The 22,867-nt window shown below is 40.2% G+C and overlaps 1 protein-coding gene and 1 long non-coding RNA gene across 2 annotated transcripts; one reads left to right on the top strand and one right to left on the bottom strand.

Moving 5' to 3' along the window:
- Window positions 1-1,307: 1,307 nt before the first annotated feature.
- LOC122558054 (uncharacterized) lies at window positions 1,308-4,159 on the bottom strand. The gene is made up of 3 exons (XR_006314028.2): window positions 3,610-4,159; window positions 2,624-2,723; window positions 1,308-1,641 (listed from the first exon to the last, which is right to left on the bottom strand). It is a non-coding gene; the product is annotated as an uncharacterized LOC122558054 (long non-coding RNA).
- Window positions 4,160-7,227: 3,068 nt separating this feature from the next.
- On the top strand, window positions 7,228-18,126 carry fth1a (ferritin, heavy polypeptide 1a). The gene is made up of 4 exons (XM_043706046.2): window positions 7,228-7,501; window positions 10,502-10,648; window positions 14,594-14,719; window positions 17,764-18,126. Exons 1-4 carry the CDS (start codon window positions 7,400-7,402, stop codon window positions 17,920-17,922), a joined length of 534 nt encoding a protein of 177 aa, XP_043561981.1. The 5' UTR covers window positions 7,228-7,399; the 3' UTR covers window positions 17,923-18,126.
- The last annotated feature ends 4,741 nt before the right edge of the window (window positions 18,127-22,867 follow it).

Here is a 22,867-nt window from a genome sequence, read left to right as displayed (position 1 = left end):
TGGGAAAAATCATGCAAAAGATGCTTAAGGAGCTGAATGGCCTACCCTTACTCCTATGTTCCAATTGCAGATTTGCAATCATAAATCTCATTCAGAGTAAATTAAGTTTCCTTGATCTTTTGCCAGAATTTAATAAACATCTTATTAGATTCTAGGCACACTCGCAATACTGGCGAACCCTTCTAACCATTTTAACCACTGAGGAATGTTTGACATAATTTAAGTCTTATGAAGTGCAAAGCCATAAATAGGCACCTTTTCTTTTACTAACAAAGTGACTTGTGTCCACAGATGTAGCTTAGAAACGGTGTAGTATGCTTGTTTAAAGTCACTTTTTGTAAATGAAATGTGGTGAAATAGAAGATTGGTAAATTAAATGGTACAATTTTTATAATGAGTATATTTTCAACTACGGTTATTGCTCCAGCAATATCAAAGAATATTTTTAATCAAGCATATCATGTAAATTAAATTCTAAAATTATTTCTGTTTGCATTGATTCAAGGAAAGTTTTAGATCTGATGTTTTATGGAAAATTAAGCAAAAAAACTCATGAAATCCAGGGTGATTTGCATCTTGATTTCTGATTGTACCCAAAGCAGTAACTCTTAGCAGTGTGTGTAAATTATTGGCAAAGTTGCCTCTTTTTTTCATTAGGGGCTTAATTGCTGCAACTCAAAGTGTAGTGTGGACATTTGTATCACATCTTTTAAATACTGCACTTGTCTGAATTACGACTACTATTTGGCAAAATGTTTACTCAAAATAAGGGGTTATTGATTCGAGAACTGCAATGTTACACAGACATAGCTTGTATATTTTAAGTGTTCATGTATCTTTCACAAGTTAGTGAAAACATAAAATATAAACATGGGAAATGGAAAATAATAAATCACAAAATTTTACCTGTTCTGGGATATTGTGACACTTGTGCATAAAGTCCTTGTTAGGCAACTGCCCTAATGTTTTGTTATCACGTCTAGTAAGCACTGCCAAAGTATATTTGGGTGGATGTTAGGTAAGAATCAAACTCATATAATGCTTTGACGGTCAAGTACTTTGCTGATATTCACCATTTACAGTCATGAATTAAATATGGTCAGTTAATAAAGTATTAAAGAAAAGTTTGGAACCAAAACAAGTAAGATTCAGGGAATTAAGGAAAGGAAAAGGTGGTGTATTTAAAAGATGGATTTGTCGATTTAGTGTATGTACTGACTGTGTTTACATGCTGGTTGTAAAGGATTAACCAGACAGCTTTTCTTGAGTTTTTAAACAAAGAAAGGAGTCAATATATTTTTCTGAAACTAACCTGGGTAAGAACATTAAATGGTTAATACAAGACCCAAAATAGAACATATGCACTCAATATCCACGCACACAATTATAAATTAAAAATAGAAGTAGGTAAATTTGGACAAACACTAAGTAATGTCAGTTCACAATTTATATTTAGTATTCTGACTGCTGTAATTTGCAGGCTTTTGGTTCTTAACTGAGATGATATTTCAAAAACGTAACCAGAATGTCCATCTTTCTCCTGGAGACATTGCTGAAGAAATTCAAAAGGTTTTCTGTTAGAATTCTTCATCTGCTTGCAGGGACATAGGAATAGAAGAAGATTCAGCAAACCCAAAGAAGCTGTTAGTTTGAAAGGAAACAGAAAGGGAGAAAAAGAGAATCAATAAAGAATAGATGGACACTTTTCCTCAAGCCTGCTAACATCTTCTGGTGAGAGAACAGCTTGCAGTGCCTTTTCTATACTTTGCAATAAAAATGGCGGGTGTCAGGTGACTTGCTTTCAAACTGCAAAGTCATGGTCCCAAATATAGTATCAGTGTAATCTTATCAAGCAATTTGGTTCTCCCCGCCTCCAGGACTGAAACTTCTGCTCCTTAACAAAGTAGATTTGCATTCTCTCACAACAAATGTGTCAATGGAATTTTTTCAAACATTGAGTCAATATCAGGAAAGTATTTTCATTGTTCTTGCAGTAATCCTCAATATTAACATGTGTGAAAGTCCCCAGGGTCATTTAAGTTTTTTTTTTGTAATCCACTTTGGACCTCGAGTGATTTGAAAGGCTTTAAGATGCAAGTAAGTATAACAGACCTCTTAGGGTATTCAATGACAGTTTAAAAATATTTAATATGTGAAATCAGCTGATGAACTTAATGATTAATATTTGACACAACACATTATCATAACAAGTGGAATTTCATTTCTGGTTCAGTTTCTATGAGGATTTAATTCTTTCCCCTTGTGATTTTCTTATCTCTATGTGACAGTATCAAAAGATTTCTTGTAGCTTCTATCCACTGTATAATGTTGACACGCCTCCAACCATCAGTTGTGTTCAGCTCTAGTATCATTCAGTGAATATGACCTGTTATGTTTTCCTGACACTTTTACCAAAGTTGCTGACCAAAATTAACATTATTGCTTCTGTTTTACTTCTGTTATTCCCAGGGAGGTTTCACTCTCTCCACAATAGAATGCAACTTTCAATACATGATGCAATTTACCCCAATTTCATTTCTCTTCAAATCTCTTTCTCTACTCTTGCAGTTCCTCATTCAAGTGGTTACTTTTCATGGCTTAGGCACAATCTGAAGTAGCTTACCCCGTTGCTTCCCGATAATATTGTTGAAAGACGGCTTGTAAGTCATGAAGAAAAGGGATCATGGATGGACTTCTGTAACCCATACAGGAATCTGGATGTCCTGGTACACAAAGCATTATTATAGAGACATAGCAAGTGATAAAGGTCAATTGGAATGTTGGTATTTATTACAAGGGGAATATAATATAAAAATATAAATATAAAAGCAGAGAAATTTTATTGCAGCTGAACAGGGACTTGAAAAATGATAACAGTTCAGAAAAGATTCACTTGACTCATTCCCGAGATGTAGGCTTTGCCTTATGAATAAATGTTGAATTAAACCCAGTTCTTAAATGAAGAGTAGTTTTATCAAAATACAAGATCCTGCAAGGTCTCGATAAGGTGGATGGCAGAAGGGTGTTACTGCTTGTGCAGGAGACTGGAACTTGGCAAAACATTTTAAAAATAAGATGACTTCATTTTAAGAAAGAGTTGTGGAAAAATGCTTTTTCTCAGACAGTTGTTAGTGTGTAAAATTTTCTTCTCCGAAAGCAATGAACATTGGCTAATTTAATTTTGTAATTATTTCTATGTAATGAAAGGAATATGTTGTGATAATGCTTTGTAATTCATGTATAATAGTTACAAATTTGCCATAGATGTATGGAACGAAATGTGAAGGTATAACTGTTAGGACTCAACTTCCAAAAGCTGAGTCATAGAGATGTACAGCATGGAAACAGACCCTTTGGTCCAACCCATCCATGTAAAAGTTTTATTGTATGCATAAATATTATAATTGAAAAACTTAAGCGAAGGGTCAAAGTTGGCAATATCAAAGTCAAATAGGATACAAATCAGTAATGAAATAAATTAAGAGTAAATGATTTCAGTGACACTAAGCTTATATTTTAAAAATCTTGAGGTTGCAGGAGAAAAGATCAAAAGAGGTATACTGTTCCACATTATTGAGATTGTTTAGGTTCCAACACTAGGACACCTACCCCCATTGACACTGGCAAATTTGAGCCACAATCAGCTTTACTTTGTGAAATACCCTCTGGAAACTGTTCTCTTCTTCACCTTTGAAAAGACATACTCAAAATGGAATGTTTACCACCTTTGGCAGAGGGGCATTTTGTTCACACATCCCTGACACAAAACCCTCATTGTGTTACATCCGCCAACTCAGTCTTGGTCTCTGAAGCACATCTGGGCATCATAAAATCATTCAAACGGGTCTGCAAATTTCTTTTGGGTGCTTTCTGCCAGGGCACAAAAGAGAAATTCAAGATTACATTTTAGGTACTGGGGAGGGGTTACAATACCACACACCATTTATAATTTGCACATGAGTCTCTGCAGTTTTGTAATACCAAACCTCAAATTTGTAATAATTTTGAAAAACAAAATGAGTGGCTCAAGCACTTAACCTGGTTGCACCAGTGGCCTCAAATGTGCTCTTCACCAGCATGATCCTGCTCAGACTGGGGACATAATCACCACTCCCTGACTTTGCACAGCAAGCCGAGATAGGATGCGTCAGCAGACTATGCTTTTCCCTTTTTGCCTTTACCTCTTTGGAGGACTCTGATTAAAATACTTGTGCGTCCCATCTCTAGACAAAGGTCTTGCAATTGACACATGTTGCTACATTGAATACTGGCTTACCTGTAAGCAACATGTTTTGTGCTTTGCAGATCATCAGGTTTCCATATATATCCCATAAAGTCATAGCCCTCCAACTTGCCACTGCTTCCTGGATCCATCAAACAATATACCCTGCCAAGAAATTGGGACTGCAATTGATTTTTCTTCTTGATGTTCTTCTGTGGATACAATCCTGGATACCCCATTTTTAACTGCAACATCATACTTGAAAGAGGTCAAAACATTAGATTATATTGATTTGTCTCACTAGCTCTTCCAATTAAAGGGATATATACCTCAGCTTTATACTATTCCCTGTCCCCCAATGGTTTCCTGATCATAGAGTAATGCAGCTACAACCTGGGTCAAAGAGAAATGACCTTAAGTTTTCAAGTGACAAGGTTTTTACATCAGCAGCAAGGGGAAAGAAAGAGACCTCCTATTCCTAGAACTCAGGGATTGTGCAGTGCTCAGACCCTGACCTCAGACAGCTGTTGAAATTGGCCTGGTGTGTGTCCTTTTTCCATATCAGTGGGTTAAACATATCCAGAGAGATAGAGAACTCAAAAATTCACAAAAGCAGAGAGAGAAGAATACACTAAATTCCCCAATGATTCTGGAGTCTGTGTGTGGTTTTTAAAAATAATACGGAAGACAAACAAGTCTGGTTTGCAACTCTGAGCTGCATAGATTCAGGGCAAACAAAATCAGATAAGAAATTGGCTGAGGCTTACAATGGATGCTGCTACAGGGATGTGTCACTGTGAGGGTCATCTGGGGCAGGGGAAAAGGGGAGGATGTTTGAGTCAAATGGTCATTCTCTCTGGGTTCTATTCCCTTCAAGTCCCATTGTAGCACTTGAACCTTCTGGAGCAGATACAGGGGTCCTACAACTGAGCAAAATGGCCAAGGCACTGCGAGTCTATAATAGTTATGCTCTGAGAAGGGCAAGTCAAAGTATTTTCTCTGCAGTTCAGTTCCCCTTGAGTATTGCAGAACACCAGAAACTTTGTGAATCATGGCTGGATGGGGAGACCCCTTGGTATGTATGTTGCAGTATGTACCATGGTTGGAGTTCATACAGGTTTGGGAATGAATTGATGTTCAGTTCAGAACCTCAAGAACTTGCCAGCCAAGAGGCATCAGAACAAAGTCAGTTCTTGCTCTGTATCTTCCTTCCAAGTCTGAAATGTTCCTGTTCTCCTCAGGAGGTTCTTAGTAGAGTCATAGAGATGTACAGCAAGGAAACAGACCCTTCAAACCAACCCAGCCATGCCGACCTGAAAAAATGTAATTACTAATTTTGTACTATTTTATCCTTAGCACACTATCACAAATCTAGCAAGGCATTTCTTGACCGGATGTGGAACCAGTGCTGAAACATAGTGTACACAGAAACAAGTTTTATTCCAAACCAGGTTTAACTACCCAGTTTCACACTCAGCTCTCTGCAGGTGGAGAATAATGCACCTGGCCGCAGTCTGAGAACTGAATAGTCAGCAACATGATGCACCACAGCTTGAACTTGAAGTGGCTGAGAACCAGGCAGCAATGTCAGCAAGTTCAAGATGGCATCAGATGATTAAATAGGATGAATTGGTGTACATTTAAGAATCTTCACAGGAATCTTTCTGGACATTCAGGCAGTGCCTACTTAAAAAAAACAATGGCAACCTGCTTAAAATTTAGCTCAGAGGTAAATGCTGCTTTGCATATTTCCCTAATTATGTTCCTCTAAACTAGGCAAGATGGTGGATTCTGAGTCAAAACATGTGGCGTTGGAAAAGCACAGCAGGTCAGGCAGAATCCGAGGAGCAGGGGAGTCGACGTTTTGGGAATAAGCCCTGAAAGAGTGTGTGCGTGTGAATGTGATTGTCCTGTCCAGTCTGAATATGATTGCAACTTGTCCTTGAATATGATGTGGAGGAGCCGGTGTTGGACTGGGGTGGACAAAGTTAGAAATCACATAATACCAGGTTATAGTCCAACATGTTTATTTGGAATCACTAGTTTCCATCTGATCAATTCTCCGAAAGCTAGTGCTTCCAAATAAAACTGTTGGGACTATAAACTAGTGTTGTGTGATTTCTAACTTTGTCCTTGAATACTTATACTTGTCACATGACAAGTGACAAGATTTAGGTCAAACGAAGAGGAACAAAATCCACATTGCATCAACACAGATTGGTAATGTGCTTTGAAAAACATTGTCGCTTTTCCCCTCGGGGTATGGGGTGTTGAAGCATGAATTTTTGCGTTAATCTCGTCAGGCTTTCGAAGGCAGAGATAAAGAAGAAAGGTGAATCCTAATAATACCCGTGTTGTTAGACAAAGGCTGTTCATGAACATGTTTTCCCTTTGAAACATCTGTATGTGAACTGCTGTGGTAAATTGTTGGGGGTTTGGCAGAAATGATGGGGATGGGGGGGGGGGGTTCCCTGCGGAATATCTGATATCACAGTCCGTCTGTCCAAAGTTACAGCTGAATGTGAGGCTTTTTCCCTTCCACTTTGTCATGGTACAGTTTCTCTTCACTGATGAAATAATGAGATGATAATATAAAATCATCTACGTGCCCTTCATTTTTTTTTGCAAGGAGATTTTAAGAAATCTCCCCAAATGCACTTCGCTATTTTACCACGGCCCTCATAACTGGGCACGCCACCATCCTGCGATACGCCCAATGCACGCGCAGAAGCCCAGGTTCACGGTGTCGCGCTCCTTTAAGGGCGGGGCTGAAGGTGCCGCGCGCCGCCAGATGCCGGGGCTGAGCGGGCCGCGCGCCTCAGGGGGAGGGCGTGGCTGATGGCGTCGCGCGCCGCAGGGGCTGAGGGGGTTGCGCGTGGATGGGGTAGGCGGGGCTCAGCGTGTCGCGCGCCACCGGGAGCTGGGCGGTGCGCGCGAACGTTTCGGGTTTTTTTTTTCGGAAGCCCGTCCCCTAGCGTGCGCGGTCGCCCCTAGGTTCACGCATGCGTGCCTACCCCTGCCATAAGAAGCTGTTGAGAGTGGGAGCGGATTCAGAGTGAGGGAGAAAGGTAGTGTTCCTGCTTCAACAGTGATTGAACGGAACCTTCATCCCCAACTGCTGTCCGCGAGCTTCTCTGTTCATACCCGCCTTCGTTATCTCCTGAACCGTCCGATGCCATGAGTTCCCAGGTGCGACAGAATTATCATCCTGACTGCGAGGCCGCTATCAGCCGCCAGATCAACCTGGAGCTTTATGCCTCTTATGTTTATCTCTCCATGGTGAGTGAGTACCGTCCGCAGCCCTCAGGCAGAAAGAGGCCGATCAACACTTGTGTTTCTCCCAGGAGAGTAAGATGGAAGATGGAGCTGGGTGTGTGGTGAAGGGCAAAAGGATGTGTGTGGGCTGAGTGTGCGAGGAGAGCACACCCAGTCTGTGGTGGGGGACTAGCGAAGATGGCTCTCTCGCCGTCTCCTTGGGCCTTGGTGGCTAGTACCTGATCATGTTGTTTCCTCGGTAGTGCTAGCATAATGGGCGCGGTGTGAAGGAGCCGGTCTCCATTTATAACGCGCTTAATGCGAACTGTGTTCGTGAATTCTATAGCGAATTCACTTTCGAAGTGGGTGCCTTGGCGGAGTGCAGCAACCGTTTTGTCCTCGAAGTCTGCTTGCTTCAAACATTGAGATGAAAGGCTGGCTAATTTGTGCGGTGGCTGCTCGCTCGCGAGCTCTCCGCCTTTGTTCGAGGCGTTTCTGAACAGCAACAAGGCAGCTTTAATATCTCTCTGGATGGATACCAGATTGCCCACATGTTTGAGGGGGATGGGGGCAAGTGCATTGTTGAGACAATAAGACTGGTCTCCTTTTGAGAAGGCCTTTTGTGCGCTGCCGTCTCGAATCTCTTTTCTTTAGAAAGCGATTGTTGAGTCTAAAGTCATTTGTCTGAACGAAGGCTATAGGTGAACCAAATGAGTTTTAAACACTGCTGTAATTTTATGTTCACACTTGTGAATAAGTAGAATGTTCATAGAGATGTACAGCACGGAAACACTCTTCAGTTCAACTCGTCTATGTCGACCAGATATCCCAACCTAATCTAGTCTCACCTGCCAGCACCAGATCCCTTCAAACCCTTCCTATTCATGTACCCATCTAGATGCCTTTTAAATATTGTAATTGTACTGCCTCTGGCAGCTCATTCCATACATTTTACTCCCCTGTGAGTGAGTGTTGCCCCTTGGGTCTCTTTTATATCTTTCCCTTTTCACTCTAAACCTATGCCCTCTAGTTCTGGACTCTCCCACCTCAGAAAAGGCTTTGTCTATTTATCCTATCCACGCCATTCATGATTTTATGAACTTCTATAAGGTCACCCCTCAGCCTCTGACACTCTAGGGAAATCAGTCACAGCCTATTCAACCTCTTTCCTATAAGCTCAAATCTTCCAACTCCAGCAACATCCTTGTAAATCTTTTCTGAACCCTTTCAAGTTTTGCAACATCCTTCAATAGGAAGGAGACCAGAACTGCATGCAATATTCCAACAGTGGCCTAACCAATGTCCTGTACAGCTGCAACATTACCCCTCAACTCCGGTACTCCGTATGCTTTCCAATAAAGGAAAGCATATCAAATGCTGCCTTCACTATCCTATTCATCTGTGACTAATTTCAAGGAGCTATGAACCTGCATTCCAAGTTCCCTTTGTTCAGCAACACTCCTAGAACCTTACCATTGTGTAAGTCCTGCTAAGATTTGATTTCTCAAAATGCAGCACCTTGAGTATCTAAATTAAACTCCATCTAATCAAGATCCTGTTGTAATGAGGTAACCTTGTTCACTGTCCATTACACTTCCAATTTTGTCATCTGCAAACTTACTAACTAACATACCTTGTATATTCACATCTAAATGATTTATATAAAGGATGAAAACCCAGCACTGATCCTTGTCACTCCTCTGGTCACAGGCCTCTAGTCTGAAAACTCTCCTCCACCCTGTCTTCTACCTTTTTTTTTTTGAGCCAATTCTGTATCCAAATGGCTATTCTCCCTGTATTCCATGAGATCTGACCTTGTTAACAAGTCTCCACGGGGAGCCTTGTTGAATGCCTTACTGAAGTCCCTATAGATCACATCTACTGCTCTGTCCCCCTCAATCCTCTTTATTACTACTACAAAAATCTGTCAAGTTTGAGACATTTTCCCATGCATGTAGCCATGTTGACTATCCCTAATCAGTCCTTGCCTTTACAAATGTACATGGAAAAAATTAAAATCCTCAGTTACTGTGGTGGACTTTAGATACTATTGCTGGATCAGTAGTCCAGGTCTCTGAATTGTTACCCCACAGTAACAGCCACTGGACCCCTGCTGTATTCTAAGTTCTTGTAAATGTGGTAGCAAGGTCCTCCTAGCATTGGGTGTCTCATTTTTACGTTTCATTTAAATGCTGTTTGTTTTCATTTTAAACCTGGTCTGTACATTTTGGTTCTTGCATCTGCAAGAAATCCATTCCCTCATGAGTTAAATCATGGACAAGAACAGAAATTTCTGTTCTAAAAAAAAATCTCAACAGGTCTGGCACCATCTTAAATGCTATTTTAGCCTCTTCTGTTTTGACTCCATGTCCACAGTGTGGAGGTGTTAGGCTAAATTGGCATGTTCAAAATTCCAGTCAATCCAAAGAGCCTGTAGGTTTTTACATTCTAAGAATCTGGCATTTTCATGTGGGTTGGAGTTGAGTACCTATCTTGTCAAGCACTATACAAGGGTGAGGTGAAGAAATGATAGTTGAACCTTTTCTCAAATTTTAGCTTCTGAAAATTCTCATACTGTTCATTGTACACTCAGATAAATTCCTGTTCTCTGCTCTGGTTGCCTCTGCACCTTTTGTCTTTTTCCTTTGGCAGGAAAGGCTGCAGAATTTGCCAACACCATCACAAGTGCTCCATTTAAAAATGCTTGACATTACCAATGTATGTCCTTGATTATTCATTCAACTGTGGATAGTTTAAAAAAAATCTTTGTGCAATGCTTTAGGATTATGGGATCTGTTTTTAAGCAGAGGCTTAAAACCATTGGTCTATATGAATAAATACCGTGAATTGGAGCCTACTGGTTATTAACTTTTGGTTGTACATGCAACTTATTTCAATTGTCTCCTTAATCAAAGTCTAAATTTGGATTCTAGAACCAGAGGCTACATACAATAAAAATGTCACTTTATAAGCTTGTACTTCACTTTCAATGTTCCCAATATAAACTTGATTCTTGTTTTTCAGTCCTTTTACTTTGATCGGGATGACATTGCATTGAAGAATTTTGCCAAATTCTTCCTGGAGCAATCTCATGAAGAGCGTGAACATGCTGAGAAACTCATGAAACTGCAAAATCAACGAGGAGGGCGCATCTTACTTCAGGATATCAAGGTTAAGAAGCTTGCTAATTTTTGTATAGACTTATTCAACTGAAGTTTGTTTTAATTCTAGAATGTTGTCTAGGGGCTTGATTCTTACAATAACTGAGCTGTGCTAAGCAAAGTCTTGTAGTGGTAATGGTCGTGGATGTTGTGTTTGACTTGCTTAAAAAATCAGACCATTAAACCATAACTTTTTTAGACCTATTTTCTGATTAGAGTTGAAAAATGTGGTGCTGGAAAAACACAGGTGGCCAGGCAGCATCCAAGGAGCAGGAGAATCGACGTTTCGGGCATAAGCCCTTCAGGGCTCCTGAAGAAGGGCATAAGCCCGAAACGTCGATTCTCCTGCTCCTCGGATGCTGCCTGGCCACCTGTGTTTTTCCAGCACCACATTTTTCAACTCTTGTCTCCAGCATCTGCAGTCCTCACTTTCTCCTATTTTCTGATTACGCAATATAATTCACTACTAAGTCAGGCAACTGTAGGCTTAACATTAATTGCAGATTTAGATCTCATTTTCTTGGATTGGAGCAGTCTGGGTGTCTGCACACCCATTCCACTTTGGGAGGGGGGCAGTTGGTGAGCTGACATTCCAACAGATCTTTCAGAAGTTTGGGGAAGGATGCATGGGTTTTCTGTGGCACTGGTCTTTGACTTACAATGGTCCTAGTATTTAAATATCTTTGCTTTCAAGAGTTAACTCTCTCTCCCTCCCCTGGAGGGTTAGGCCAAGTGTAACAAATGCAACTTAACTGCTCGCTAGAATTTAAAGTTGTCAGCTTGGCAGTCTTCCTGATAGTTCAATTGCAAGCCTCAGCTCCTTATACTAAAATGTTGAGCTAAATGGGTGTTTGATGCACTTAGTGCCTTTCTTTTCCTCCCACCTTGGCAAATTAGGTGTTGTTTCTGTTTAGTGTACTTTGTCTGCACTTTATGGGATGTGAGCATCTGTAGTATTTTGTTGCTAACTAATCATGAAGGTGACTGAGCTGCCGTTTAGCCCATGGGGGTCAGTACACCCACAATGCTGTCAAAAAGGATTGCAGGATCTTCCATTGAAGGAATGGCAATGCAGCTGCTTCAAGATTGCTGACTTGAAGGGAACTTTTTGGCTAGAGGTGTTCCTTTTCCTACCAGATAGCCTGTCATTTTTAGGTGGTAGAGGTTTAGAATGTGTTTTAGAAAGCTGGAGCTGCTGTAATACATCTTAAAGGAATCATCTAGAAAGGCAGTCTCCCAGCGCTTCTGATTCTAATTGACTCCGGAACAAAATTTTGGTGTTGCTATGATTGTACTTATGAGATACTCACGTGGCTGAGTTGTCCAACCCTTTCCCAATTGGGGAAAAATGCAGAAAATTGGTAAGCGTTGAACCACTTATGGTGAGCTACAATCAGACAGATGCCTTGATCCTTCAAAGCTTGTGGTTCCAAATAGCTGGTTATCTTTAGGTTCTCAAGTCATTGGTACCTCCAGGATAACAAAGTGCTTTTGTGTTAGTATACCATTTTGGTTTTAGCTTTTAAAATTGTTTCCATACCAGAAACCAATGTTCATCAACCCTCCCAGTCTTTCCTCACTACCAACCCCCTGAATTTGCATCAGTGTAGAAGATCAGATTTTCTGTTAACCAGCTAACACTGGGAGTAGTTGGGCCTCCTGGCTCAAATAGGGATATTACTACACCACGAGATCTTCCTCCCTTAATCGGTTGTTTTGTCTTGATTTAAGGCAGGTGCTTAATTGGAGGAGAAAGTGAGGACTGCAAAGGCTGGAGATCAGAGCTGAAAATGTGTTGCTGGAAAAGCGCAGCAGGTCAGGCAGCATCCAAGGAGCAGGAGAATCGACGTTTTGGGCATGATTCCTGAGGAAGGGCTCTTGCCCGAAATGTCGATTCTCCTGCTCCTTGGATGCTGCCTGACCTGCTGCGCTTTTCCAGCAACACACTTGTTTAATTGTTAAGGTGCTGAACAACTGATCTTTCTCTGCATTTGCCTTGTTAAACATTATTAATTCTTCTAGAATCCAATCACTTCTGAAAGATTTCATGGAGTGTCCAGGAGAGATTCAAGTCTTATCTGCTCCAGAGGTGCATACACAATCACTGAGCAGATTGTTTAGAACACCTGCATGTAGGAGTGTTTGGGATTGTTGCATTGTTAGCATTCATGAGTGTATTAGTCACCAGGGAGATCATGTGGATTAGGTAATAGCTACACTTAGCCGGCTTGAGCTATGGCTGACCATACTGTCTATAGTCCCACATCAATCAAGTTGACCTGACTGACAGAAAATGGACAGGGCTATGATTTTGATACCACATCTGGATAATTTACTTCAGTTGTGAACTAGGAGATTTATCACCCTTTTGCAGACAATGCAGTTTTAGTAAAATAAAGAAATATTCACCTTGTGGCTCATTTTGTCATCAGTTTTTATCTCTGCCTTAATTTTGAGCTTGTCAGAACCCTGACATCTGGGAGTTGTACTTTTTAGCACAAGGTAATATTTTAAGAAGCTGATGCTGTCGCATAGTACAGTTTATTTTTGCCATTGATCTGGTGAATGTATGGTTGCATTTACTTGGCCTCTTTTAGCCTAGTTTCAAGTGGGATTAAGCAGAATTCATTGAGTCACTTCTGTTACTCCACTTAATGAAACAATTGTTTGTGCTTTGCATGATTCACTGATTCTTTAACATTTCAGTTTAGCATGGTCTCAGCATAGAAACAGACCCTTCAGTCCAACCAGTTCATGCTAACCATGATCTCAAATTAAACTAGTCCTACCTGTCTGTGCTTGAGCCATATTCTAACAAATCTTTCCGAGTCATGAACTTATCCAAATGTTGTAACTATACCTTCCACTGTTTTTCTCTGGCAGTTCATTCTATACAACTATTTTAATAAATTGCCTTTCATGTCCTTTTCTTTTAAAATCTTTCTCTTTTTTTTTAGAAAAGAATGCACCTAATCTTGAAATCCCCACCCGAGGGGGTGGGTGGGGAAACCCTTGTCACATGCTAGGCCATAGTCAGCTCCAACAGGAGATTCATCCACCACTATAAATACATTAGGGGTTACCACTGATGAGAAACTGAAATGGACTAGCAATGTAAATAGTGCAGCCTGAAGAGCAAGTCAGAAGTTGGAAATATTGCAGTGAATAACTCACTTCCTTAAACTGTGTTCACCACCTACAAGGAGATAGCACTCGGGATAATGCAATACTTTAGACTTGCCTGAATGCATCAGGCCTCCAATAATGAAGAAGCTTGCCATCATGCAGGGCAAAGTAGTTCACTTGAGTGGCACCATATCTATTCTCAGTACTACTGACATTCTGTGGCAGCAGAATATCATCTCCAAGAAAAACTACAAAAATGCACCAGAGTTCCTTAAGACAGCTCCTTCCAAACCATGACCACTTCCTTGAAGGATATGGCCAGCAGTTACATGGAAACACCACCTTCAAGATCCACTCCAAGCCATGCATCCTAACTTGAAAATATCTTTAGTACAGATGCTAGAACCCCTATCACTGAACACACACCAACAACCCCTTTCACCCCGTCAACACCATGGGTATGACTACATCAAATGCATTGTAGTTATTTGAGGAGGCAGCTAATCACCTGAAAGGCTACTAGGAATGTGCAATAATACTTTGACACCACTGAACCATTTTTTTTAAATGGAAAATTAAGTTATTCTACCACTGCACAAATTGTTTCCAAAATTAGTTGAAAATTACAACTAATAATGCTGCCAGCACAACACATTCTCAGACCTAAGTATTCACCCTGTATACTTTGATCTCCAGATTCCACAGTTTGCCACAGCCTGCTGTGATAGCAACACCTTTCCATCTGGGCTGAGACATAGACAACTGATGCTGTCCTTTGCTTTCACTTGCATTTTACTTTCCTAGTGAAATAACTGACTTTCTTTCTTAGAAACCAGATCGTGATGAATGGGGAAGTGGTTTGGATGCAATGATGTGCTCTCTGGAGCTGGAGAAGAGTGTAAACCAGTCACTCTTGGAATTGCATAAACTGGCTACAGACAGGAATGATCCACATGTATGTATTTCTCAATTACCATGTCTAGCAGTGGGTTGCTTATCTTAGTTCATAGCTCATGCACATCTAGGCAGAATCTTAACTAGAAAGTAGGGTGTGGTGACTGCTGGCAAAGAGTTGGAAGAATGGTGAAGGAGTTCTTAGAATTAATGCTTTAATTTCAGTTGAAGTACCTGTTTGTGGATGGGGAAAGTCAGTTTTCAGAGCTACATTTTTGTACTCTTAAAACTTGATGTTTTAGCAGGTTTAAGCTGTTAATCTTTTGTTAATGGAATGTAGATGTCAGTGACTTGGAGGGGGGTGGGGGGAGCGGTGGCAGTTGAAACTAAACACTGTAGGTGTTAGACCTTAGTGGTTTGACCAATTACCTGATAGCCTGGTCACTTTTAATGAATGTCCTAAAACTTTAAACTCTGTTCAAATAGTAAATGCAATCTGATAATTTAGGATGACTCCTATACCAGGATGAATAGGCAGTTGGTATGGACTGTCAATCTATGAACTCAGTATCTTGCTCTCCAGCCTAAAGTGTTGGATACCCTTCCAGATTTTTGTAATAAACTACAAATGTTGGAGATTTGAAATTGCTTTGAAACTTGGCATCTGTAGGAAGAAAGCAATTAATGTTTCAAATCTCGTAACCCTTCATAAGAACCTCTTTGATCTTTCATTTTTCTATCTTCTATCTGAAGAAACAGCTCACTAATCAGCTAACTTGAATTCTCAAACCTATTTTCTTGGGCTACCTAATTTCCTTTTCTGATTTTAATAATGTCCATTCTCAATGAGTCTTAGTAGTAAAGAATTCCAAGTTCACTACCCTTAAAGAAATTCCTCAATCATGCTCTCCACAAATCCTTTAAGTCTAAATTTTGCTTTCAGGTTGTGGATTAGAGCACCCCCCCACCCAATATTTCATAGTCTAGACTTTAAGCTTTTTCAAAGGTAGGTATGAAGTGCAATGTGACTGGTCAAACTATTGTCAAGCAAAACATACCACATTTGTTTAGTGTTTTAAGTAAGGAATTTAGAATAACTTTTGGAAAATAAACATATACAGTAACTTTTTTCGTAACATCCCATAAGCATACCCTGTGGCAAACGGGCAAATTGAGACAGATTCTAATATGCAGTTCTCCAATAAAGGGTGGGGGGTGGGGGGCAGGGAGAAGAGGTTCACCGAAACTTCCAATTTGAGTTTCCCAAAGCTTCTGTTTTAAAACTAATCCTTAAAACTAGAAAGCCTGGTCTGAGTTGGCAACACCAGGCTGCTTCTCATTCTTCTTAACTGACTAAAAGTTCAGCCACTTGGAAAACCACTGGGATCAACTTCCTCTTGATTACCTTAAAGAGGCAGAATAAACTGCTAACTGAGGCAGTGTGCTGGAAATTAAACCATACTATTTTTGTCCTCAAACTTTTATTTAGAAATTTCTAAGGCCCCATTTTTATCTATTAGACATGTTGGTCCAACAAACCAAAGATTATGCTTATCAAACTCTAGTGAATAGTTATGACTAAAAGTAAACTATGATCCATCAACTGATCTAGTTTAAAATTTGGATCCTCTTTAAATCTCCTAGGGTACAGAACTGCATGCAGCTCAGATCTCGGTCCACAGGGTTTGCTGAAATAATCTTTAGGATTTTCGTAACTTATCTATAGGAGGCACAAATGACTTGTCTGTTTTCACTTCTTTCAAAAGCTGTCACTTTTTTTTTAAAATTTTCATTTTTTGCCTGACTTAACTAAAACCAAAAGATAAACAAACAGATGTTTGGGATCGGACATGTTTAGTAATCAGATGTGATCCTAACTGTTGCACACAGTTGCTGGGTTTTGTCTCTTTTTTTTTTAAAAACTCTAATAAAGTTTTCTAACACTTAGATCCTGGAAAGCCTAAATGATTGGAGATTACTATCAGCACACCTTGATCTCTGTAGCTACTTAGTTACCGTACTAGAATAAAAGTATTGGGTCCAGAAACTTGTCAGTTTTTTTTTTAGCTCCATCAGTTTGTTTTCTTGGTGCAAATTTTTAAGATGTGGGGAAATGTTGCTCATGTCTTATCTGAGAACTGATGTAAAGTATTTATTTCTCTTTTTTGTGATTCCCATTCTTTCCCTGCTCCATTCACTAAGGGGCTGATGTTTTTGGCTTTTTGGCTTCTCCCTTATTTTCAAAAAGCACTTGCTGTGTAATTTGTTACTTGCTAGCTTACCTTTTTTTAAATCCTTTTTTGGCTTTTGAAACTTTCCAAATTGTTTATCACTAATCCTTGCCATACTGGTTTTAATCACTATTTCCTTCACCTTCAGTTTATCCACCTCCCTAATATCTATCTCCTTCATGGAATATTTTGTCTACCTTGAATGAGATATTTAATCATACTTTTTTTTATCACTTTCATTTGTTTTTGACTTGTAATGTCATCAGTCTCTCTATTCTAAAGTTTAAAACATGTCTATATTTGTCCAGATTTGAATCTTCTGAAGGTAGAAGATATTTGGATATCTTTGAACAGCTTGGTTTGATTTTCTTCGAAATCCAACCCAGATTTAGTCATTTAATACACTTCTAGGCATTTATAGAGCCATACCAGTGCATTCTCAACATAACAATATTTGTACTTCAGTTAATTGCCATAATTAAGGTGTTTGTGGCAGCTTGTTGGAAAGATTTGTTTCCAAACTGCAAGTTATTATACAAGTAATACCTTGGGCAATTTGTGCACTTAACTTTGTAGCAAATTAATTGCTTTCACTTCTAATTGGTTAGATCGTCAGATTATTGCATCTGATGTCCTACTTGGTCCACCACTTTTTTGACTCTAGTCAATGAGAAATTGTATTGTGAAATTCTTTCTACTTGTCGTCTTTCACAAAATGGTGACTCTCTCATGCTGGAGTCTAATTCTAAACCATTGACATTTCCAATGCTGCCCCCAACTGGCAATTCTTGAGCCTTGATGCCAACTGGCCTGGAACATAATGGAAGTTTTGCCCACAAGGTTAATGCATTGTTTGTCTGACTTTTCTCCACAGCTCTGTGACTTCCTAGAGACCCACTATTTGGATGAACAGGTCAAATCTATCAAGCTCCTAGGAGATCATGTAACCAACCTGCGGAGACTGGGTGCTCCTGAAAATGGAATGGCTGAATATTTATTTGACAAGCACACCTTGGGTGAAGACAGCAGCTAAACACCTGCATTCTTCCTTGCTGCTTGAAGCACTCAGCTCAGTGCATGTTTTAAGTTGTTTGTAGTCCAGTTTTCACACTACCCCAATTATGTAATTGTGCAACCTGAAAACTTGAATGGTTTCTAATAAGCTAATTGATTATTGAAGTCTACTTGTAGAAAACATTCTTTGGCTTATCTCCAAATAAAGCAATTTGAACAATTACTGTTTCTGGGTTTTTTGCCTGTCATCCTCTTTGCAAAAGTGCGACTTGAAAGAAGGCTTTCCTTCTGTATAGAATGCAGATTTGTATGTGGAGTCAGTCTGATCTTATCTTCATGCTTCCATGTACTCAGCTGTTCGAACAGAAAATTTAGCAGGAGTAAGCCATTAGATCAGAATTGAGTCCACTGTTTCAGATGCTATACTTAAGTCTGTCCCTCTCTTGCATTCTTCCCACATCCTCTTCCCTTAGTGCCAAAAATTAAGTAAATAAGGATTTTTGCTAACAACCTACTAACACTTTAGAATTTCTGCTTATAAACAGCTATTTAACTGGACTTGCTGGATTTCCCAGCTAGGTTCTGTGTGCAGTTCAGCTGCTGTTTCAGCAGGACAGCTTATTCTTTTCTGCATGGAGCTTGCTTTGGTCTGTCATATTATTCTGCTAATGATCCCAGAATTGCACTTCAGTGTCCCTGTTGAAACCTTGTAATAGCTTTGCCTTTCCCTGGACAAGATTGCATCTAGAATGTAGTGCAGTACAGGCCCTTCAGCCGTCTGTCAACCTGTGAAACCAATCTGAAGTCCATCTAACTACATTATTCCATTCTTGTCATTGGATAGGTACATGGACCATTTAATTGCCCTTAAAAGTTGGCAAGTCTACTACTGTTGCAGGCAGTGTTCCATGCCCCTACTACTGAGTAAAGAAACTACCTCTGATATCTGTCCTATGTATATTATCCCCTTAATTTAAAGCTATGTACCATCATGCTAGTCACTTCCATCTGAGGAAAAAGCTCACTGTCCACCCTATCTCACCCTCTGATTTTATTCAATTAAGTCACCTTTTAACCTTTTCTCTAACAAAAACAGCCTCCAGTCCCTCAGCCTTTACTTGTAAGACCTTCCCTTCATACCAGCCAACATCCTAGTAAGTTTCTGAATTCTTTCTGAAGCTTCCTCATCCTTCCTATAATAGGGTGACCAGAACTGTATGCAATACTCAAAGTCCACCACACCAGAGTCTTGTACAGCTGCAGCATGACCTTGTGGTTCTGAAACTCAATCTCTCCACCAATAAAAGGTATGCCACCTTTTTAAAAACCTATCTACCTAGGTGGTAACTTTCAAGGATCTATCTATCTGGACACATCCCTCTGTTCACCTACACTACCAAGAATCTTATCATTAACTTAGTACTCTGCATGCCTGTTACTGATTCCAAAGTGAATCCCCTCATGCTTATTTCCACATTAAACTACACTTGCTACTTCTGCAGCTTATCTATGTCCCTCTAACCTACAACATCCTTTGTCACTATCTGCAGCTCTAATGACCTTGGTATCTTCTGCAAATTTACTAATCCAACCTTCTATGCTCTTGACCAGGTAACTTATTAAAAATGACAAATAGCAGTGGACCCAAAACATCCTGGTGGTACACAACTAGTAACTGAACTCCAGGATGAATATTTCCCATCAACCACTATCCTCTGTCATCTTTCAGCTAGCCAGTTTCTGATCCAAACCACTAAATCACCCTCAATTCCACACCTCTTGTGCAATAGCCTACTGTGGGACTCCTTAATGAAATTGATGTACATCACATCAACCACTTTACCCTCATCCACATGATGGGTCACCACCTCCAAAGAACTTGAAGGTTTGTGAGGCATGACCTACCCTTCATAAGTGTTGACTATTCCTAATCAACTTCATCCTTTCTGGATAAATCCCATCTCTTGTAACGCTTTACCCACAACTGAAGTAGGACTCACTACCCTAAAATTACTAGGATTGTCTCCACCTCCCTCCTTGGAGAAGGGAACAGTATTTGCTATCCTCCAGTTTTGCACTATTCCTGGAGACCATGATGACATAAAGATCAAAGCCAAAGGCTCAGCAATCTCCTCCCTGGCTTCCCAGAGAATCCTAGGTTAAATCCCATCCAGCCCAGGGGACACTTCTATTTTTACACTTTCCAGAATTGCTAACACCTCCTCGTGAACCTCAATCCCATCTAGCCTAGTAGCCGGTGTCTCCATGTTCTTGCCACTATTGTCTTTTTCTAGTATGAATACTGATGAAAAGTTTTCATTTAGTGCTTCCCCTATCTCCTCTGACTCCCCACAAAACTTCCTACTATCTTTGGCCCTACGCTTATTCTAGACATTCTTTTATTCCTGATATACCTATAGAAAGCCTTAGGGTTTTCCTTGATCCTATCTGCCAATGACTTTTCATGTCCCCTCCTGGTTCCTCTTAGCTCTCTCTTTAGGTCTTCCCTGGCTAATTTGGAACCCTCCAGTGCCCAAACTGAGCCATCACATCTCATCCTAACATAAACCTTCCTCTTGACAAGAGATTCAATGTCCTTCGTAAACTACGGCTCCTGCACTCTACAACTTCCTCCCTACCTGACAGGTACATACTTATCAAGGATCTGCAGTAGCTGTTCCTTGAATAAGCTTCACATTTCAATTGTGCCCATCCCCTGCAGATTCCTTCCCCATCCTGTGCATCCTAAATCTTGCCTAACTGCATTATAATTGCCTTTTCCACAGCTAAAACTCTTGCCCTACAGTATATACCTATTCCTTTCCATCAATAAAGTAAACATAACTAAATTGTGGTCACTATCACCAAAGTGCTCACCTACCTCCAAACCTAACACATGGCTGGGTTTATTACCCTGTACCAAATCTAATGTGGCCTCACCCATTCTTGGCCTGTCTACATACTGTGTCAGGAAACCCTCCTGCACACATTGGACAAAAACTGACCCATCTAAAGCACTTGAACTTCAGTATTCCCAGTCAATATTTGGAAAGTTAAAATCCCCCTGTCGTGCTCATTCCTATCAAGGATCATCTTTGCTATCCTATCCTCTACATCTCTGGAACTATTTGGAGGCATATAGAAAACTCCCAACAGGGTGACCTCCTTTCCTGTTTCTAACCTCCGCCCATACTATCTCAGCAGATGAGTCTTCAAACATCCTTTCTGCAACCATGACACTATCCTTGACTAACAATGCCATACCCCCCCTTTTTTTTGCCATTTTCTCGGTTCTTACTGAAACATCTAAACTCCGGAATCTGCAATAACCATGTAACTGACGTTTTGGAATAGTAAAATATAACAATTGTCAGTGACAGTTGAATGTAATGACTTGATCTGTCTGGGCCCCTAAATGTTACAATATTCAAGTGCTACCTCATACAGATAGTAACACAACAGGAAGAGGAATTCATCAGTATTCTTGTGAAAGAAAGCATCTGTACATTATAATGAATTGGAAGGCTCCCATAGGTCTGTCAGTTACAGCACAACAGTTGGCTATTCAGTCCATTGTCTATAGGACCTGGAACCTTTTACCTCAGTTAAGTGTTACACACTGAGCCAAGACCATAGTACTTGAGCAACTAATTCAATTATTCCCAGATTTTTTCCCTCAAGTATGCAATAGTGCCTATTGAATACAGGAACAGTAATATTCTTAAGCTTTCCTAAATCAATGCCCTTTTGGATGTAAGGCCATAAGAAATAGAAGTGGAAGTAAGGCCATTTGGCCCGTCAAGTTAAGTCCATTCCGCCATTCAATCATGGCTGCTAGGCATTTCAACGCCACTTACCCACGTTCTCCCTGTGTCCCTTAATTCCTTGCGTGATTAAAAATTTATCAATCTCTGCCCTGAAGACATTTAATGTCCTGGCCCCCATGGCAATGAATTCCACAGGCCCACCACTCTCTGGCTGAGGAAATGTCTCCTCATTTCCATTTAAATTGACCTCCTCTAATTCTGGGCTGTGCCCACGAGTCCTAGTATCACTGCCTGATGGAAACAATTTCCCAGTGTCCACCCTGCATTATCTTGTAAGTTTCTATTAGATCTCCCCTCAACCTTCTAAACTCTAATGAATACAATCCCAGGATCCTCAGTTGTTCATCGTATGTTAGGCCTACCATTCCAGGGATTGTCCATGTGAATCTCCGCCAGTATGTCCTTCCTGAGGTGTGGGGCACAAAACTGGACATAGTATTCTAAATGGGGCCTAACCAGAGCTTTATATAGTCTCAGTAGCACATCACGGCTTTTACGTTCCAATCCTCTTGAGATAAATGACAACATTACATTGTCTTTCTTAACCACGGATTCAACCTGCAAGTCAACCTTTAGAGAATCCTGTACTAGCACTCCCAGATTCCTTGATACTTTGGCTTTATGAATTTTCTCACCGTTTAGAAAATAGTCCATGTAGGGTGCATATAAGCACTGACATTTTCCCACAGCTTGCCAGTTTAGTATACATTGAAATATTGCATTTTCTTTCTGAAAGAACTGCATCTCTCAAGTTTTGCAGTTTTTTTCAAGGAGAGGTCTGATTTTAATCTGGTACCCATCACAAGGCATTTGTTGCATGTGAGCAGTGCAATCAACTGATCAGATTGAAGAATTCTTATTGATATATAGATTCTAAACAAAAAAGTAAAAGCCAGTTTTGAATCATGTACAGAAAGTGAAAGAGCGAAATAATGGGCTGAATAGCAAAATTTACCAAAAGTGCAGTGCATATTTGTAAAGTTACGTTTTCAAACCCAGAGGTTGTTTGATAGTAATCATGGCTTATCACATTGTTACTTACAAAATGCACAGCCCCAACTTTCTGGTGTGGTTAGTGGGTAATTCCCAAAACATTACATCCTTAACTGGATTTCAGCATGGAGTCTGAGGTTTGCA

This window comes from Chiloscyllium plagiosum, unplaced genomic scaffold, assembly GCF_037043375.1.
Source record: "Chiloscyllium plagiosum isolate Xiang-an unplaced genomic scaffold, Cpla_swu_hap1 HiC_scaffold_18, whole genome shotgun sequence".
NCBI classification, from domain to species: domain Eukaryota; kingdom Metazoa; phylum Chordata; class Chondrichthyes; order Orectolobiformes; family Hemiscylliidae; genus Chiloscyllium; species Chiloscyllium plagiosum.
Note: the sequence above shows the minus strand (reverse complement) of the source record. Positions and strands in the feature narration are given on the sequence as shown.